General features: G+C 42.5%; 1 protein-coding gene across 3 annotated transcripts in view; it reads right to left on the reverse strand.

Moving 5' to 3' along the window:
- The window catches only part of INTS9 (integrator complex subunit 9), a 124,051-nt gene that overhangs the window by 14,095 nt on the left and 90,516 nt on the right, over positions 1-19,440 (reverse strand). For all 3 annotated transcript variants that reach the window (XM_003272923.4, XM_030817035.1, XM_030817036.1), the window contains 3 exons: positions 15,657-15,768; positions 12,948-13,128; positions 5,049-5,109 (listed from right to left, as the gene is read on the reverse strand). In XM_003272923.4, coding sequence (XP_003272971.1) covers positions 5,049-5,109; positions 12,948-13,128; positions 15,657-15,768 — 354 coding nt within the window. The remainder of the gene's footprint in view (positions 1-5,048; positions 5,110-12,947; positions 13,129-15,656; positions 15,769-19,440) is intronic.

Genomic DNA, 19,440 nt, shown 5'->3' on the forward strand with positions numbered 1-19,440 from the left:
GGCAGAGCTGGCAGTGAGCCGAGATTGTGCCACTGCACTCCAGCCTGGGTGACAGAGTGAGACTCCATCTCAAAAAAAAAAAAAAAAAAAAAAAAAAGGCAGGTGCCCCGCAGCCCCAAAGCTTTCTTTCAAGTGTATGTGTTGAACCAAGAGTCTCCCCTGCAGCACAACACTTGACAATCATTTCCCAGTCAGGCCCATTCAAGGCAACAGCAAAGACAGTTACGACTAGATGGCATCTTGTAACGTCTCAGACACTGTGCCTGTTGACCAGGCCTCCTTGCCCCACCCCAGCATCCAGAGGGCAGACACCCAGACTTCACAGACCCTAAATATCAACCAGGCCAAAGGAAGCACTGCTCTGGGAGGCTGTTTCATGGATAAAGCAATGGCCTGTGATAGGCTCAATCCTGTGGCCACACACTGTGCATGAGAGGGCCCTGGGCAACACCTTGAAGTGCAAATGAAGTCACCCTAAGAGTGGGGATGTGGCCAGAATGGGACATACCCCAAACAAAAGCCAAACTCTCTTCACCTTGAAGACCTCATCTTTAATTAAAGAGACCTGGTTGTATTAGGAAGACACTAACACTATCCCGGAGATCTTCATCAGCTGTCACATGCTTGGATGGAATATGAACAGTAAAGCCGGAGCAAACATCGAATTCCCACTTTCCTTCCAGGTAGTCTGCAAGTCAAACTGACATTCTTTTTATAACCTATATGGCCAAAATCATTAGTTGTCTCAGTTAAATGGGTGAGCGGCTGTCAAAAGGGGTCTATTGTATCCAGAAATGTCAAGATGATGAATGTGATTCTAAGAATAGCAGCAGGTCTCCGCACACTTAAGTCACTTTTAAGCATTATCTATAGTTCCTGTAGCTCTACTGATCAATGCACAGAAACTAAGATAAATTCATCATTTCTTGCCAATTGGATCTACCTTTCTAGCCAACTTACTGCATTTGACCAGTGGAAATGAAGCTGTGAGGCAGGAATTCTGAACAGTAATTTGTTACCAGTACAAAGGGTGGAACCATCGTTTCGCATGGGCAACGGTAACAGACCAAGGGTTGACTCCCTCATGCCTTAACAATGACAAGTGCACCTGAGGAACCCTCATGGTGCAACCACAGTCTACTCACATTCCTAACTCTAAATGGCACCAGGTCATCTGTGACAGGTGCGTGAGTGATAATGTGATCACACTCCTAGAAAATAAGCTCTACAGCAAGGCCGACTGCAAAGGAAGCAAAATAGACATTCAAGAGCAAAGTCCACCACAAGATGTTTTGCCACACTTAATTTTCTGACATTTTTATAATATTTCTAGCCTGTATTTCACTATGGCATTGACACAGCTTGCAAAAACCCTGGCTGCTGAAATACTATTTAGACCACAGGGACCAAAAAATAACTTCTTCAAAACCTTCTGCCGGGCGCGGTGGCTCACGCTTGTAATCCCAGCACTTTGGGAGGCCGAGGCGGGCGGATCACGAGGTCAGGAGATCGAGACCACGGTGAAACCCCGTCTCTACTAAAAATACAAAAAAATTAGCCGGGCGTGGTGGCGGGCGCCTGTAGTCCCAGCTACTCGGAGAGGCTGAGGCAGGAGAATGGCATGAACCCGGGAGGCGGAGCTTGCAGTGAGCCAAGATTGCGCCACTGCACTCCAGCCTGGGCGACAGAGCGAGACTCCATCTCAAAAAAAAAAAAAAAAAAAACCTTCTACTTGGCGTCCTGGTTCATAAAAGACCTATCCTTTACAGTATGAAAACAGCAATTACATTTAAAGTAATTAGCGGGACATTTGTTGAAATATGTGTTAAATAGTTAACTCTAAAACAAAACAACTAAATCCCTAAACATATCTATCCGCACTGACATGCTCTACATAAAAACAGTCTATCTGCCTTAGTTAAGGAGGGGTTATAAATATGACAATCAAAGAAATGAGGAGAGGTAACTGCAGTTAACATGGATGTATTATAACATAGTACAACCATCAAAAGCAGGAAATGAACAGTGACACAACACTGCCCCCTCTCATCTACACACCCGATTCAGACTTTACCAACTGTTATCAGTGCTCCTAATAGCAAACAGACTAGATCTTTCTTCTTCCATTTCCAGATCCAGCCCATGGCCATGGAGTACATCTGTCTGTCACATCTCTTCATTCTCTCGGCAGTTCCTCAGTCTTCCCTTGTCCTCCAGGTCTCTGACATTCTCAAAGGGTACAGGTCAGTTATTTTGTTGAGCATCCTCAACTTGGGTCTGAATGCTCATTAGATTCAGGTGAGGCATTTTTAGCAGCAGGATCACAGAATCATGTTGTCTTCTCAATAATTTGTGTTAAGAGCCACACAATGTCAATTAGTCCAATTACTGGTGATGTTAACGTTGACTGCATATATGTCAAGTTTGTCCAAACTCCAGTTACTATTTCTCTTTGTAATAAACATGACTTTTGTGGGGACATACTTTTTGGGACTATAAATGATCTAGTTCTTCATGAAATTTTCACCCACTGGTTTTAGCACCCAGTGGTGTTTCTTGCAGGAATAAATTATTACTGCGGTGGCTGCCAAATGGTGATTTTCTAATTCTAAGGTTCTTTCCTACATTAATTATGTGAGTTTACTGTTGGAAGAACTTTCCCCTCTTGCCTACATACTCAGTTACCTCACTATGGATGCGGGAGTTTCTGTCATTCAGTGGATTATATTCATTACTGGCATTATTTATTTTGACGTTCCAGTGATCTCAGATGTGGCTTCTGACATGTCCCCATCATTCTCTGAGCATACAGCAAGATCTTATAGCCTCATCTTGTATTTTCCAAAGAGGCCTGGTTCCTTTTAGTGGAGAATGGTATCTAGAAACCAACATCTGGGAGCTAAATGTGTTCCTCAGTTAGTGGCATGTCACTGCTCCCAGGCCCTCTCTGTGGCCAGAGCTGGAAGATACGTATGTGCACAGACACACGTATACACACACACGCACAAGTGTATTTCTTTCTGTGTCTATCTACATATATTGAAAATAGGAGTTCACATCAATACCATCAATTCTATCCAACAGCACAGGATTCATTCCAGCCTTCACTCTTTCCTTTTATCTAACTCTCTACACCTTGATGGATTTTTTACAAGGTGAACACGTGTACATCAAGAAATAAAGCATTACTAGCTCCTCAGAAATCCCTCTTTGTCCCCTTCCTGTCGCTACTGTCCCCTCCCCTCCAGGATCACTACCACACTGGCATCTAATACCACAGATCAGTTTATTGTGTTTTTGAACTTTTATATAAATAAAATCATACCATATCTACTCTTTTACATCTGGATCTTTCACTCACATTATGTTTGTGAAGTTTATCTACACTGCATATAATTGGAGCTTAGTTGTTCACAGTGATGTAAGGGACTGTGTGAGTATACCACAAAATCCATGCTATTGTTGATGAGAATTTGAGTATATTTCAGTACTGTTACCAAAAATTTTAGATTTTTTTTTTTTTTTTTGGAGACAGGGTCTTGCTCTGTCACCCAGACTGGTGTGCAGTAAGTAGCACGATTGCAGTTCACTGCAGCAGCCTCGAACTCCCTCGGCTCAGGTGATCCTCCCACCCCAGCCTCTAGGGTAGCTAGAACTACAGGCATGTGCCACCACACCCGGCGAATTTTTTGTATTTTTTTGTAGAGACAGGGTTTTGCCATGATGTCAAGGTTGGTCTCAAATTCCTGGCCTCCAGTGATCCTCCCACTTCGGCCTCCCAAAGTGTTGGGATTATAGGTGTGAGCCACTGAACCTAACCAAATTCTAGATTTGTGTGTATGTCTTTTGGTAACATCTCTATGCATTTCTGTTCGATGTATACTTTAGGAACAAAACTGCGGAGGCATAGAGTACATTGTTCAGCTTTAGCAGATACTGTTAGTTTTCTTTCTTTTTTTTTTTTTGAGACGGAGTCTTGCTCTGTCACCCAGGCTAGAGTGCAGTGGTGTGATCTCAGCTCACTGCAAGCTCTGCCTCCCAGGTTCATGCCATTCTCCTGCCTCAGCCTCCCAAGTAGCTGGGACTACAGGTGCCCGCCACCACGCCTGGCTAATTTTTTGTAGAGACGGGGTTTCACCATGTTAGCCAGGATGGTCTCGATCTCCTGACCTCGTGATCCACCTGCCTCGGCCTCCCAAAGTGCTGGGATTACAGGTGTGAGTCACCGCGCCTGGCCGATACTGTCAGTTTTCTAAGGTGGTGATACCAATTTAGAGAATCTTTGAGTGAAAATATAACCAAAAATGGGGAGTAACTATTGTCTGTTAGCTTCATGGTAGTACAGCAATAATAACATGAGACACAGAAAAATGTTCATAATATACCCTTGGGTGAAAAGAACCTGACAACAAAGCTGGGTATTCAGCTATATAGAAAACACCCATTTGTTCTGTGAGGGAGGAAGAAGCCTTTTATTTTTTGAACTGAAATGTTATTTTTATCATTAAAAATGTACATATATGAACTGATATAACTGGAAAGAACACTCTGACAATACATAAACCCAATTTAAAAAGGTAGTATTATGTATCAAAATACAATTCATCATGCGCAGTAGAACAGAAGCAGGCTATGAACTGCACGAACATAGTACAGGCTGAGCATCCCTAATCCAAAATGTTCCAGAATCTGAACTTTTTGGGCACCAACATGATGCTCAAAGGAAATGCTCACTGGAGCATTTTGATTTCAGACTTTCAAATTTGGGATGCTCAAGCAGTAAGTATATTCCCGAATCCCAAGTTTGAAACAATTCTGTGGTCCCCAGCATTTCGGGGAAGGGCTGCTCCATGTGTGCAATACAAAGTGTTAATAGGAGGAAAGCAAGTGAAGCTTGAGTTAAAATACTTCCCTGTGTCTTACTTGGGAGGCAAAGGGGTCTACAGGTTTCAATAGCGATCTATTTTATCTAACGACCTGCTGTCTGCATCTGCATCAGGTTATCCACATTGCTTCCTTTCCATGTCCCAGTGATTTTGTTTTCTTACCTCTGCATGAGGAAAAGGCGGTTCTGGAAGATACACCTTACTCTGTTTGTTGTGACAAAGCCTATTAAAGAGGAAAAACACATCAGCATGTGAGGAAGAGCATACGGTGGTATCTGTTGCCACCTAGTGGCAGCAGTGCAAATATTAAATACTGAAGTTTATTTAAAAATTTCCCGCCAGTGAATTTCACTGTGAATGAAAGCCAGTGCCTAGAGAAGAGATGTATCTTGTATTTTTTTAAACTTTAGAATTTCTCAATACATTTTTTCTTAAAATATAAACTTGTTATTTTGGAATAATTTTAGATTTAAAGAAAAGCTGCAAAGACAGTACAGAGTTCCCATGGTCCCTTCACCCTATGTCCCCAGAGTTAACATCTGATATGACTGGCACAGTCGTCAACTAAGAAATTAACATCAGGACATGACAATCAACTAAACTCCAGACTTCATTCAGATTTCACTAGTTCTTCCAATCATGTCCCTTTTCTGTTCCAGGATCCAATCCATGATATCATATTGCATTTAGTGTGGTCAATTTCACAAAGAAAGTGATCTAAACCTTGAGACATGGCTTCTGTTTTTGTCTATGCACTTTTTTTTTTTTTTTTTTTGAGACAGAGTTTCGCTCTTGTTGCCCAGCTGGAGTGCAATGGTGCGATCTTGGCTCACTGCAACCTTCGCCTCCTGGGTTCGAGCGGTTCTCCTGCCGAAGCCTCCCAAGTAGCTGGGATTACAGGCACCTGCCACCACACTCGGCGAATTTTTGTATTTTTAGTAGAGACGGGGTTTCACCATGTTGGCCAGGCCGGTCTCAAACTGCTGACCTCAGGTGATTAACCCGCCTCGGCCTCCCAAAGTGCTGAGATTACAGGCGTGAGCCCCTGTGCCTGGCCCTCGCACTATTTTTAACAGCAGCATTGCTAACTCCAACTAGAGAAGAACAAAGGATCACAGGCTAGAGACACTGTGAATGTTTTTGGTAATTTACATTTGCTTTTTCCTAGTCAGTTATGACTTTACAATACTGAGATGTCTGGATAAAGCAAATGTGGCAAAAAGTTTACAGTTGATAAATCAATATATGTGGGTGTTGTGCAGGTTTGATATTTTAAAAAAAGTCACTACTTTGAGGGGAGGAGCTCAGGACTTCAGGGCTTGGATTTTGTATTAATACCTTATATCTAATTTTTCCTACCCTTAGTTTCGTTTAAGTTTGGTTTAAAAAAAATCACTTTATACCCTACTTGGAAGATATAAATATGGAAGAGCAAGGTGCTTTTGGAGGGTTACCTTATATTATCTAAATAGACACTAGTTCTGTATTTATTTCTAGCTCAGGGAGACAAATATAAGAGCTTGGTTCTAAACTTACTTTGATTGTTCCAAAGGACATTATCCTACATGCATTAAAGGCAGAGATTAGGGATACAGAAGAGATTACAATATGTTAGAGATTGTGAAGCCCACCTACATAACGCTTAGGCCAGTTCTGCTAACAGATTCTTCATGCTCTGCTCTAGAATCCTCATGCAGGCACAGCAGACAGGGCCCCACACCCTTTCTAAGACAGAGGCTGAAGGACCTGATTAGAGTTTGCTTCTTCTAGGGGTAGCTGCTAGAGTTCAAAAGGAGATCTGTGTATACCAGATTATCAGGAAGAATGAAGAATAAATGGCGCTTCTAGGATCATCTCTAATTGGGAATGTGACAGACCCTCCTGCTCCCTGATGGCCAGACCTCAGGTACTGCACACTCTTCCACTGCTTGTTCAACAAAGGATCAGAGCCAGGCACTGTGGCTCAGGACTGTAATCCCACCACTCTGGAAGGCCAAGGCAGGCAGATCACTTGAACCCAGGAGTTCATGGGTTCAGACGAGATGAAACCTTGTCTGTACAAAAATTAGCTGGACATGATGGTGACACCTGTAGTCCCAGGTACTCAGGAGGCTGAGGTGGGAGGATCACTTGAGACCAGGAGGTTGAGGCTGCAGTGAGCCGTGATCGTGCTACTGCACTCCAGCCTGGGTGACAGAGTGAGAGCCTGTCTCAAAACCCAACCAACCAACCAACCAACCAACCAACCAACCAACCAACACTCCAAACCCCACAAAAGATCAGAGAGGTCTTTCAAGAGCTATTCCCTCGCATCTCCATCCTCTGCAAAAACAAAACCAACCCAAACAACCAAGCCCCTTAGCTTGGAGCAAGGGCAGACACTGGATAGCAAGAGGCTGGGCTTCTGTAGGCATCAAAGCAGGACCATGTAGAAGCCAGAGCAGAACCCCTGAGAACGGGAAGCACAGAGCCAAGGAACCAGAGTGGCAGGGAGTAAGCCCAGGACAGCAGTCCGGGCTGAGCACAGAGCAGCTAGGCTGTGAAGCACCCATTCAGAACACCAAAGAGGAGAGGAAGCCAAACCCTCTGAACAGGCTGTGGTGGTCCTGGCGTGGGGGGCAGGGACTTGCTAAGTTAATGCAAGTCTGGAGCTAGCAGCTATCCATTTTGGTAACTGAGTTCCTTATTCCTCTCCCCAGACAATCCCATTCATTCTTGTGGCAATCCCAGCCACTCAACTACCTCAATGCTGAGGACACCCCAACCTGTGACTCCAGCCTGGGCTTCTCAGATCTTTGGATTGGACAAGTTTCACCTGCACATCCCCTTATTTAGGGAAAAAGGGTGCTTTACAGCAAGGCTGCATGAAAGAGAACAGCACAGTGAAACAGAAACACAGAGAAATCTCCCAGGCTCAAGAAATCCTCCTGTCTCAGCCTCCCGAGTAGCTGGAATTATGGACGTGCACCACCATACCCTGCTAATATTTTAATCTTTTGTGGAAATGAGGTCTTGCTATGTTGCTCAGGCTGATCTCGAACTCCTGGCCTCAAGCAATCCTCCCGCCTTGGCCTCCTAAAGTGCTGGGATTACAGGTGTGAGCCATCCTGATCGGCCTCTTTCTACTTCTTTAACTATTTGTCTTCACACTTTTCCTAAATATTTGTTCTCTAACAACCCCAAAAATGCAGGCATTACTTAAGTCCATCCTTTCCCCACTGCCTGTTCCTCTAACCTGAAATCCTCTCCCCAGACAATCCCATTCATTCTTGTGGCAATCCCAGCCACTCAACTACCTCAATGCTGAGGACACCCCAACCTGTGACTCCAGCCTGGGCTTCTCAGATCTTTGGATTGGACAAGTTTCACCTGCACATCCCCTGCCTCAGGCACCGTCAATGCCCTCAGGGACAAAACCAAACTAAGCTAACCACCCTTGCTGTATGAACCTACCCTTCCTTTGTAGAACCTATTTTGTTTGGGGTCAACACGATCTACTACACTAGAAATTGCGGTGTCAATCTTGATTGCCACCTTTTCTGTATCAAGTAACCAGTAAGTCCTGCCCATTGTATTTCCTAATCGCCTCTCAAATCGGTTCCTGCATTGCTTTCCTCCAGGATGGTAGAGACTGGAGTCTTCTGTCCCTTGACCTTTGCAAAGACTCTTGTCTTGTACTTCAGTTGCACCCCCTCCCACCACCTCCCAACAAACTTCACATAAATGCAGAAGGCTCTATATAAAATGCACATACAATCATGTTCATTTCCTGCTTAGAATCCTCCAATGAATCCCCACCATGGACAGGATCCTTCTAGCCTCATACCCTGCCACTCCCCATCCTGAACTTCATACTGTAACAATAAAGAACTATGGATAGTTCTCTGAACAAACCAAACCATTCAAACCTCCCATCTATGTCTTGGCCTGTGTTATCCTCACCACCCACACACCACCCCCGGCAGACCACCCAACTCATTCTTAAATAGTGTTTCTGTCTGGCTGATTCTTGGTCATTCTTCAGGAGCACCTCCTTCCAGAATCCTTTCTTAAACCCCCAAACGGGGTCACCACCCACCCCCCTCTCTGAATACCATACAGATATATGTAGGTGTGCGCGTGGGTATGTGTGTATATATCTCCATCAGATTATTTCCGAGTGGTAAGAGGTTTACACAGCTGCCTCTTCCTTCATGGTACAGATTCCTCAAGGTCAGGGACCTCTTCGTATCCTCAGTGCTTTGGCACTTAAAGGTTTATGGATTTAAGTAAATAAAACTGTCGATGGAAACAAGAATAATATGATCACTGAATTTAAGAGTCTACGGGAGGAATATTTGAAAAGCTTAAAAGACAGACACACATCCCATGTCTCACCATGGGAAAACTACTGCAAACTGTAATTTATAGGTTTTGTGGACTCAAAAAGATATTCTGAAAACTGATACAGTGATTCCACAATTCTTCCACAAAAATAAGTAAGCAAAAATACCTCCAAGAATTCTAAGAAAAATAATGGAGAAATGTACTTTACCACAGACTACAATTATAAGTGAGGCTGCAGTTATTAAAATATATTAGCATCATGTTGGCCAAAGAATGAATGGGTCACTCAATCAGGATAGTCTAGAAACAAAACCTAGTACACACGAAAGTCTGGCATACGGCATTAATACAAATCAGCTGAAAAAGTTAACATTACTCAATAAATAGTACTTGGACAGGTAAGTACTTGACTACTTGGGAAAAAATGAAATTAATGCTTCTCTTCATACTATATACTAAAACAAATTCTAGATAAAATAGTTAAGGGGTGATGTAAAAAAAGAAAGAAGCTACAATAAAATTGAAAGAAAGTACGTTTAGCCATGTGACACCTATAGGGGCAAGAATTTTCTAAACATAGTGTTAACAGAAGAAACTGCAAAAGAGACTAAAACTATCAGTATAAAAAACTAAAAAAAACTTCTTGCAAAAAAACAAAAAAGTCAAAGGCCTAAATGCAATGTGTTACCCTGGATTGGATCCTGAATAAAAACAAAAAAATTTGTGGAAAAACTGGTGCAATCAGAATAAAGATTCAGAGTTAATAATAATGTACTAATGTTATTTAAGGGTGGGCGCAGTGGCTCATGCCTGTAATCCCAGCACTTTGGGAGGCCGAGGAGGGTGGATCACCTGAGGTCAGGAATTTGAGACCACCCTGGCCAACATGGTGAAACCCTGTCTCTACTAAAAATATAAAAATTAGCTGGGCATGGTGGCGGACACCTGTAATCCCAGCTACTCAGGAGGCTGAGGCAGGAGAATTGCCTGAACCCAGGAGGCAGAGGTTGCAGTGAGCCAAAATCGCACCATTGCACTCCAGCCTCGGCGACAAGAGACAAGGGCAAGACTCCGTCTTAAGAAACAAAAAAAGTACTGTTATTTTAAAATTTTGGACTAATGAACATGGCCACGTGAGACATTAACATTAGGGGAAACCGAGTAAGAGGTATATGGGAACCCTCTGTACTATCTGTGTACTTTTCTGTAAATCTAAAATCATTCCAAAGTAGTAAGTTTATTATTTTAAAAATGGAAAAAAACCAAAGACAAAAATGTGCCAAAATGAGAAAAAAAGTCTACATAAATATATCCTTAATACATATAGAAGGAGTTTGAATAAATGTATGAGAAACGTACAAAACCTCTAATAAGTAAATGGGCAAAGAGACCAATTTATAGAAAAATCTTTCTGGAAAGCAATTTAGATTCAGATAGTAAACATTAAAAAATATTTATACCCTTTGTTCCAGTAATTCTACTTTTAGTAATTTACCTAAAGCAAAAGATGTCATCATATACACAGAGAATGATATTAATTGAACATTTATTAAGAAAAGCAAAAAAACTGGGAAAAGCCCTTCCATCTAGTAAGAAAATTAACCAAATCATACCATATATAAATGATGTACAAATGATGTAATAATGTAGTCATATAAAATTTATGTTCTTAAAGATTTGATAATGCTTTAATCTAATATTTAATTTTTAAAAGCAGGATTCAAAATTAAACATTCAGTATGATACTGATATAGGAAGAAGAAATACATCAGAATGCTAAGAGTGGTGAGTTATTTCTGGACAGCAGGATGATGGGGTCAGTTTATTTATTTTTTTTTTTGAGATAAAGTCTTACTTTGTTGCCCAGGCTGGAGTACAGTGGTGTGATCCTGGCTCACTGCAACCTCTGCCTCCCAGGTTCAAGCAGTTCTCCTGCCTCAGCCTCCCAAGTAGCTGGGATTACAGGCATGCACCACCACTATGCCTGGCTAATTTTTGTATTTTAGTAGAGACGGAATTTCACCATGTTGGCCAGACAGGTCTTAAACTCCTGACCTCAGGTGATCTATCCGCCTCAGCCTCCTAAACTGCTGGGATTACAGGTGTGAGCCACTGCGCCTGGCCAGGGTCAGTTTTTTTTTACTGTCTTCTGTAATTTTAATTTTTTTCCTATGGTAAATACATATTACATGTATATTAGAAACTAACAAATATCTAAAATCCAGAAACACAAAAAACAACCTCCTCTCATTTTTGTATTCCCGGCTTCTGTCAAATAAAATATTCCAACAACATAAAACATATGTGGTGGGTGAAAACTGGACTTGAAGAGTGCACACCCTGCTGGGATCCAACCACAGAAGCCCACAGGGCTGGCCCAGGGAGTATCTTCTTCAGTATTTTTATTAAGGATCTGGAAGCAGAAATTCAGAGCACACTGATTAAATGTGCAAGTGATACTGAGGGTAGACTGCTCATTACTCAAGATGACCTTCCTCTGCTGGGAAAAATGAGACCCTGTTCACAAAGGATAAAATTCACCGGGTACCAATAAAAAGTGACAAAGGGCCGGGCGCAGTGGCTCACGCCTGTTAATCCCAGCACTTTGGGAGGCCAAGGCAGGCGGATCACCTGAGGTCAGGAGTTCGAGACCAGCTGACCAGCATGGTGAAACCCCCTCTCTACTAAGAATACAAAAATTAGCCGGGCATGGTGGCGGGCGCCTGTAATCCCAGCTGCTTGGGAGGCTGAGGCAGGAGAATTGCTTGAACCCAGGAGGCAGAGGTTGCAGTGAGTGGAGATTGTGCCACTGTACTCCAGCCTGGGTGACAGAGCAAGACTCTGTCTCAAAAAAAAAAAAAAAACACGTGACAAAGAAGAATAATTTGTACATGGGATAGAGACGCCTGTATGAGTCTAAACACAGCGGGGAGAAAAGACCACAGAAGGGAATGAAAAAAGTACTTTACAAAAGCAAGGGTTGGGGGCAGTGTTACTGAATATATCATGAGACGATGATGTACAAATTCCTTTTTAATTAGAAACTCAGTACATGCTGTGTCTATCTGGCTACCTCATGACTAAAAGGGATTAAATGCAGCCCAGTCTGCCTGTGTCACAGTCCCAGAACGTTTGGGAAGCACCATTCTAAGGCACCATTGGGGATATTGTAAAAGTTATTTCCCACTTCTCCCTTTATTTTTGGTCAGGTGAGTTACATTCAAGCATGCAAAATAACTCTAAAAAGGTTCACTAATTTCGTACTGTTTCATATTTTGCCAGCTCTAGGATTTGATCAATTTTCTGATGTAATAAAATTTTGTCAAATATCATACTATTGCAATTTTTAAAAATTTAGTTTTTTTTCTCAGATTTGGCACTATACATTTTAGACAACACGAGCTTGGGCTTGAAAATTTTTTTAACTTTTAGAATGTCATTTCACCTAGTAACAGACAGAGGGTGGCATGTGATAAGTATATAAGATTTTTGTTACCAGTTTTGAAAGTGCTGGGCTAAGGTAAGTCTGCCTTGCATTCTTCCCTCTTTGACAACTATTATTCTAAACTTAGCAATGCAACAGATTTGGCTTTTAATAATGCAATCTTATCACAGACAGAAAAACAACAAAATGAAATTTCCACAGTAATGTGAGAAAAAACAGGATTATTTTTATTCTTACTGCTTGAATGTCCTGAATCAAATAAAATTCATAGAAAAAAACCACTGACATACCACTCAGCAAAGATCTGGGAAAACTCCAGTGAACTGTTGGCCACAGGGGAGATGAAGTAGAGGGGGACGCTGGAGAGCCCGGCTGAGTCAATGTACTGATATAGGCACTCCAGGAGGTCATAGATCACTCCAGAAGGGTAGCACGGAACCAACACATTTCCTCCATTCCGGACTGTCAGAGCTAGAAAAGTGGATGCCAGAGGAGAAAAAAACATCGTGTCAAAAGCGCAGTGTTATAAAGATAGACTGTAACTTGTAAAATAAGATTTGCACTTGTTTTCCTACTTCTGTTTTTATGATTTACTCACATGTCTAATAAGCTGCTTCTTTTGAAGAACACATCAAAGCAGGGGATGCTATAGGCTGATACTGATTTTCTCATCATTGTCTAATCTAGGTCCCTGGGAATAGAGCATGTGATTAGGGGTTTGGGTTTTTACCAATGGCAGCTGAGCTTCAGGACAGAGCCTCCAAGCTCCTTCCCGTTTTAGATCCTGCTCAAAATTTTGCTGGATTTGTCTCTGTTCAGTCTCTGACCATGGCTGAATGACCTATAAGAAAATAGGCCGAGTTTTTCTGTTTGACTAACGTTTGTCTGCAGGAGTTAGTAGTATTTTCTTTCATTAACGTTTGTCTGCAGGAAAATCCCCTATACTTTAAGTACTTAGGCTTACCTAGATGCTGTAACTTGAGGGCTGGTGGACTTGCTATTACTAGATTATGGTACTAGAGTAGGGTACAGTGGAGAAAATCAACATCGCTGGTCATAGCTCAAGAGCCTGGCTCAAATCCTACCTCTGTCCCAACCCACAGGACCACAGGAAAGCCACTACAACCTTCCTTGGCCTCAGTTTCTGCATCAGTTACATGAAAAGAATGAACAAGATCAGTAATTTTCAAGCTTTAGTTTGCGTGGAAAATGCCAGAGAATATGTTGAAAATGCAACTTTTCTTCTGGATGTCTCCTTTCCCCAGAGATTCTGACTTACTAGGTCTAAGGTAGGGCCCCCAAATTTGCATTTTTAATAAGCAATCCCACTGGTCTTAAGGAATGTGGTTAGTGGACCCCACTTTGGGAGACTGAATTAAATGTAAGGTTCCTTTCAAGCCTAAAGTTCTTTGAGTCTATGATTCTAGATTTATAAACAAACATACGAACCAAGACTCTATTTGAGATTAGTCCAATTATTTTTCTAAGGTACAAATAAATTACCTTTGGATTAGTATCAAAGAACAAAAACAGACTATGTTTATTAGCATGGCTAAGTTTAATTTCTAAGAACAGCGCCTTCCATGTAAATATAAGAAGATGACCACTTCTTCTTCCTAGAGCAGAAGTAATATCACTTAAAGTTGCTGGAGCTGAAGGTCTGAGCTCATTAACACCTCTTTGGTAGCTGTTACGGACTGAATGTGTGCGTCCCCCACAAGATTCTCATGTTGTAGGCCTAACCCCCACTGTGATGGTATAGAGAGGCAGGGACTTTGGGAAGTGATTAGGTTTAGATGAGGTCATGAGGGTGCAGGCCCCAGGATGGGATTCATGCCCTCATAAGAGGATGAGAGGCAGGGCACGGTGGCTCACACCTGTAATCCCAGCACTTTGGGAGGCCGAGGCGGACGGATCATGAGGTCAGGAGTTCGAGACCAGCCTGGCCAACATAGTGAAACCTTGTCTCTACTAAAAATACAAAAATTAGCCGGGCACACTCCTGCTGAGGCAGGAGAATCGCTTGAACCTGGGAGGCAGAGGTTGCAGTGAGCCAAGATCATGCCACTGTGCTCTAGCCTGGGCAACAGAGCATGACTCCGTCTCAAAAAAAAGAAAAGAAGAAGAAGAGGAAGAGACACCAGAGCTTCCCCTCTTCTCCACATGAGGACACAGCAAAATGGTGGTCATCTGCATCAAGAAACGACCATGCTGGCACCCTGATCTCAGACTTCCCAGTCTCCAGTATTGTGAGAAGTTAATGTCTGCTGTATTCTGTTACAGCAGCCCAAACTGACTAAGACAGTAACCAACCTATTTGTCTAAATGAGAGGCAGAACTTCCAGATTTAGTGACAGTTATATCCGAAGGAAAATAAGTTTCTTCCAGGTAGAAAATACCCCATACCTCTCTTAATTTAGCCTTTCCTCAAAAGAAGAAAAAATAAAACCAACCAAATATTAGTGGGGAAAAAATATACCTGTTCGGCCGGGTGCTGTGGCTCACGCCTGAAATCCCAGCATTTTGGGAGGCCAAAGCAGGCGGATTGCCTGAGGTCAGGAGTTCCAGACCAGCCTGGCCAACATGGTGAAACCCTCTCTCTACAAAAAATACAGAAATTAGCCGGGTGTGTTGGCACACGCCTGTAGTCCCAGCTACTCAGGAGGTTGAGTCAGGAGAATTGCTTGAACCCAGGAGACGGAGGTTGCAGTAAGCCAAGATTATGCCACTGCACTCAAGCCTAGGTGACAGAGCAAGACTCTGTCTCAAAAACAAACAAACAAACATTCATACATATATATCTGTTCACTGTATCGCTGCTGTGAGTTCAAAGTGTAACACTCTTTTCTGTGCTATTATTTGCAAAGATGTACTTACTGCCTCCCTCCTTTGACAACTGCTACCCTGTAAGCACTCCTTCACCCATTATTGTAAAATATTATATTTATTATTGTAAAATAAATGCAAGATAGATCATCCAACGTAAGATGAGAGCACACCTAGGTTGCTGCAGAACTCTCCCACCATTCCATCTGGGTTTGCAGTGGGGATCTGGGTAAGCCCTGTCAGAACAAGAACATCGCTGTTTTTGAGAGAAGCTTGGTCCATGGGCTGAAAAAGAACACAGAAATATGGTTAGTAATTTTAAAAGGAACATTACCTACAAATAGTGAAAGAATACGAGAACACAGACATTGCTCTTTCTACGTTTAACCCATCATCGAGTTCTCTTATGTTCTCTAAGGAATAGTCTGTCCTTAACCACTGGCTGCCTAAGTTGGGTGGGGACTGACGGGAAGAGGCAAGAAGGAGCTTTACAGAGGGATGAACAAGTTCTGTATCTTCACTGGGGCAGTGATTATATCAAAATTCAGTTTTACAGATTTAAGATCTTTGTGTTTTACCATATATACATTTTACCTCCATTAAAACAAGGTAGCTTGTATTTCTGTAATGCTTTCGCCTTTTCAAAATGCTATCTCACACGCCATCAGTGGTTCTCAAGCTTCTTGTGAGTCAGAATCCCCTGGAGGGTGTGCTAAAACACAGATTGTTGGGCCCCTCCCAGAGTTTCAGATTCAGGTTGGGGTGGGGCCTGAGAATCTGCATTTTCACATCTTCCCAGGAGATGCTGCCATTGCTGGCCTGGGGAATCACACTTTGAGAAGCATGCATTATAGAATTTGATTCTCAAAGTAACTCTGAAACACAGGAAATAAGCATACACTATGGGAATATGGAATTTAGGACTCAAAGAGGTAAGGAGATTTACACTAAGTCCCAGTGGCATAGAAGCCATGAACAACCCTGGATTGGGAACTAGAAGGTCAAATCTACTCCCGATTCCATGACCAGCCTCGTGACCTCAGTCACAGCTCTGAGCAGGGTTTCCTATAAAATGGGGCTATTTCTTGACCCATCTCCCCTAGATGACTTCTGTAAGTCTCATAGGCTAACATCCACGATCTGCTTGTTAACTACGAACTCCCAGGGCACACTACTATGTGATTCTTAGGATGCTGTGTTTTTATTTTTATTCACCACAGCTTGAATTTAATTTTGATTGTTTTCAAAGCATTTCAAAAAATATTACCCTTTCTAAATAAATTATGATTAAAATAAGAAACCAAAATGAGGGCCCATGGATTGAGAAGCTGGAGAGCTCACAGGAGAGCTCATAAAAGTTTCCATCTGAAACACATCCTTTCCTCATCTCCATTGAAAATACCCAGTGGATTGTCAGAAGAAAAAAGCCAGCAACACAGTTTACTAAGAAGGCTTACCCCTCTTTTTTCTGTCCCACCCAATTTCGCAGTAAATAAAATTCCAAATAATAGTAAAGTCTCAACATCTGCATTGTGGTCTCCGAGTAGCTGTGCCTTGAGTATTTTCCTTTCACCTTCTGTTATATATAAGCATGGATACATGAGCTTCATTATTTTTTAAATAACATAATTTTGGTCTTATGTTATAAGCAGCTTTATAACCTGAAAAACATTTAATATGGAAACAGAAAAAGGCCAGCGGTGAAGGCAGCTATGTGTGAATAGCTTCTATTTTCTATTTGCATAAGTATATTCACACAAGTATGTAAGAGCTTTTTCTCTGCTTGGGCAGAACTCATCTATTTGTACTTCTCCAACAAATACATATGCATCCATTGTTTCCAGAGAAGAGAGGAAGGGAAGTACAGGACAGTGATTCTTAGCGGCAGATGTGTAAGGGGCCTCAGATTGTTTCTCGTGTGCGAGTTATCAACTGCAAGGAAACCGGAATGGTGAGAAAGGAACCAAGCATCAGTGGGTAGCACAGTTAGCTTAAAATGGCAACCATGTTATATGGACCTTGTTAGAATGAACCAATAATGATCCTGAGGGCTGAAGGGAGATGAGGGACTTTAGAGGATCCAGGAACCTTCTAAAATGGTATATACAATTCTGTGTGTGCCTGTGTAAACTTTTCTTTTTTCTTTCTTTTTTTTTGAGACAGCTCTGTTGCCCAGGCTGGAGTGCAGTGGTGACATCTCGGCTCACTGCAACCTCCACCTCTTGGGTTCAAGCAATTCTCCTGCCTCAGCCTCCTGAGTAGCTGGGATTACAGGTGCTCACCACCAAGCCCGGCTAACTTTTGTATTTTTACTAGAGAAAAGTTTTCACCATGTTGGCCAGGCTGGTCTTGTACTCCTGATTTCAAGTGATCTGCCTGCCTCGATCTCCCAAAGTGCTGGGATTACAGTCGTGAGCCACCACGCCCAGCCTCTGTGTATACTTTTCCATAAATTTAACTGGGTGGTGAAATGGAGCCATGACCCCAAAAAGATGAAGAACTACTGATTTACACTTGAACTCTGACATTTGAGGCTGCAGTGAGCTATGTTTGCACCACTGCGCTTTAGCCTGGGCGGCAGTGCAAGACTCTCTCCTTCTCAAATAAAACAAAAGAACTACTGATCCAGATAAAAATATATAACACAGGTCAGGCTAAGTGGCTCACGCCTGTAATCCCAGCACTTTGTGAGGCCAAGGCAGGTGGATCACGAGGTCAGGCGTTCGAGACCAGCCTGGCCAACATAGCGAAACCCAGTTTCTACTAAAAATACAAATAATTAGCTAGGCGTGGTGGCAAGCACCTGTAATCCCACCTACTCGGGAGGCTGAGGCAGGAGAATTGTTTGAACTCGGGAGGCGGAGGTTGCAGTGAGCCAAGATCACGCCATTGCACTCCAGCCTGGGCAACAAGAGCGAAACTTTGTCTCAAACAAAACAAAACATATAACACAGAGCAAACTCTGAAAACATTATCTCTGAACCTTGGCCATTAGCATCTTCTTCCTTTGAATGTTAAATGACCACCAACAAACAAACAGAGGCAGTGCTACAGTACGAATGTCGAATGTCGCCGAGTTGGAACCATTGTAAGATACCTCATAATCAGATCAGACTGGATGTTTGTAATTTTAGCCCTTAACTCAGAGACATTTCTCGTTGATTCCCAGGGCTACTGTGATGAAGCAGGCTTAAAAGGCTTTTAGTGACACTCCAAATCAAGCTAACACCTCAAACAACTCCATTTCACCACTAAAGGGCAAATATATGGATTACTGGTGTCAATGACCACTCACTGAGTGCTGCAAACAGGAACATTTTGTTCAAATACACACACAAAGAAAAAGCCATCTTGTCCAAGTACCAACTTAAAATACCTTACAAAGTTGAAAGTCACAAACAAGTGATTCTTCTTCTTGGTCACTTTGCAACCCGGGGACCCCTAGCCAGCAACGCCCCACTCGGGCCTCACTCAGCCACATTGGTGTGCTGAGGTCAGTAATACATGGCTTTTTGGCAGATGATGTTTTGCTCCAGTTTTCTTTCATTCCTTGGCTAAGGAACTTAAGACTCAATTACAACAGCCTGGGTCACTCACTGCCTTTGGAACATCTCCCGGACATCTCTCCCTTCCCCATACCAAGTTGTCCTTTTAACATGTGCCCTGGGGCATCTAATACTTTCTATCTCAGCACTGATCACTCCAAACAGAAAGTACTATTTACTTGTCTGTGTCCCACCACAGGACTCTGAAGCTCTGTGAAGGCAAGAACTTTGTTTCCCTGTTGCCTAGCAAAATGCCTGGCATACAGCATTTACTAAACAAACATTTGCTGAACAGATGAATACATAAAAAGAACATGGTCTGGTAGGAAACGTGAGAATTTCACACTGGGAAAGAGTGCAGTGGGAGTCAGGAAGGTGAGGGGAAGCATGCCCACTGCAGGAGGTGGGGAGG

The sequence above is a fragment of the Nomascus leucogenys genome, chromosome 8, assembly GCF_006542625.1.
Source record: "Nomascus leucogenys isolate Asia chromosome 8, Asia_NLE_v1, whole genome shotgun sequence".
Classification (NCBI taxonomy): Eukaryota; Metazoa; Chordata; class Mammalia; order Primates; family Hylobatidae; genus Nomascus; species Nomascus leucogenys.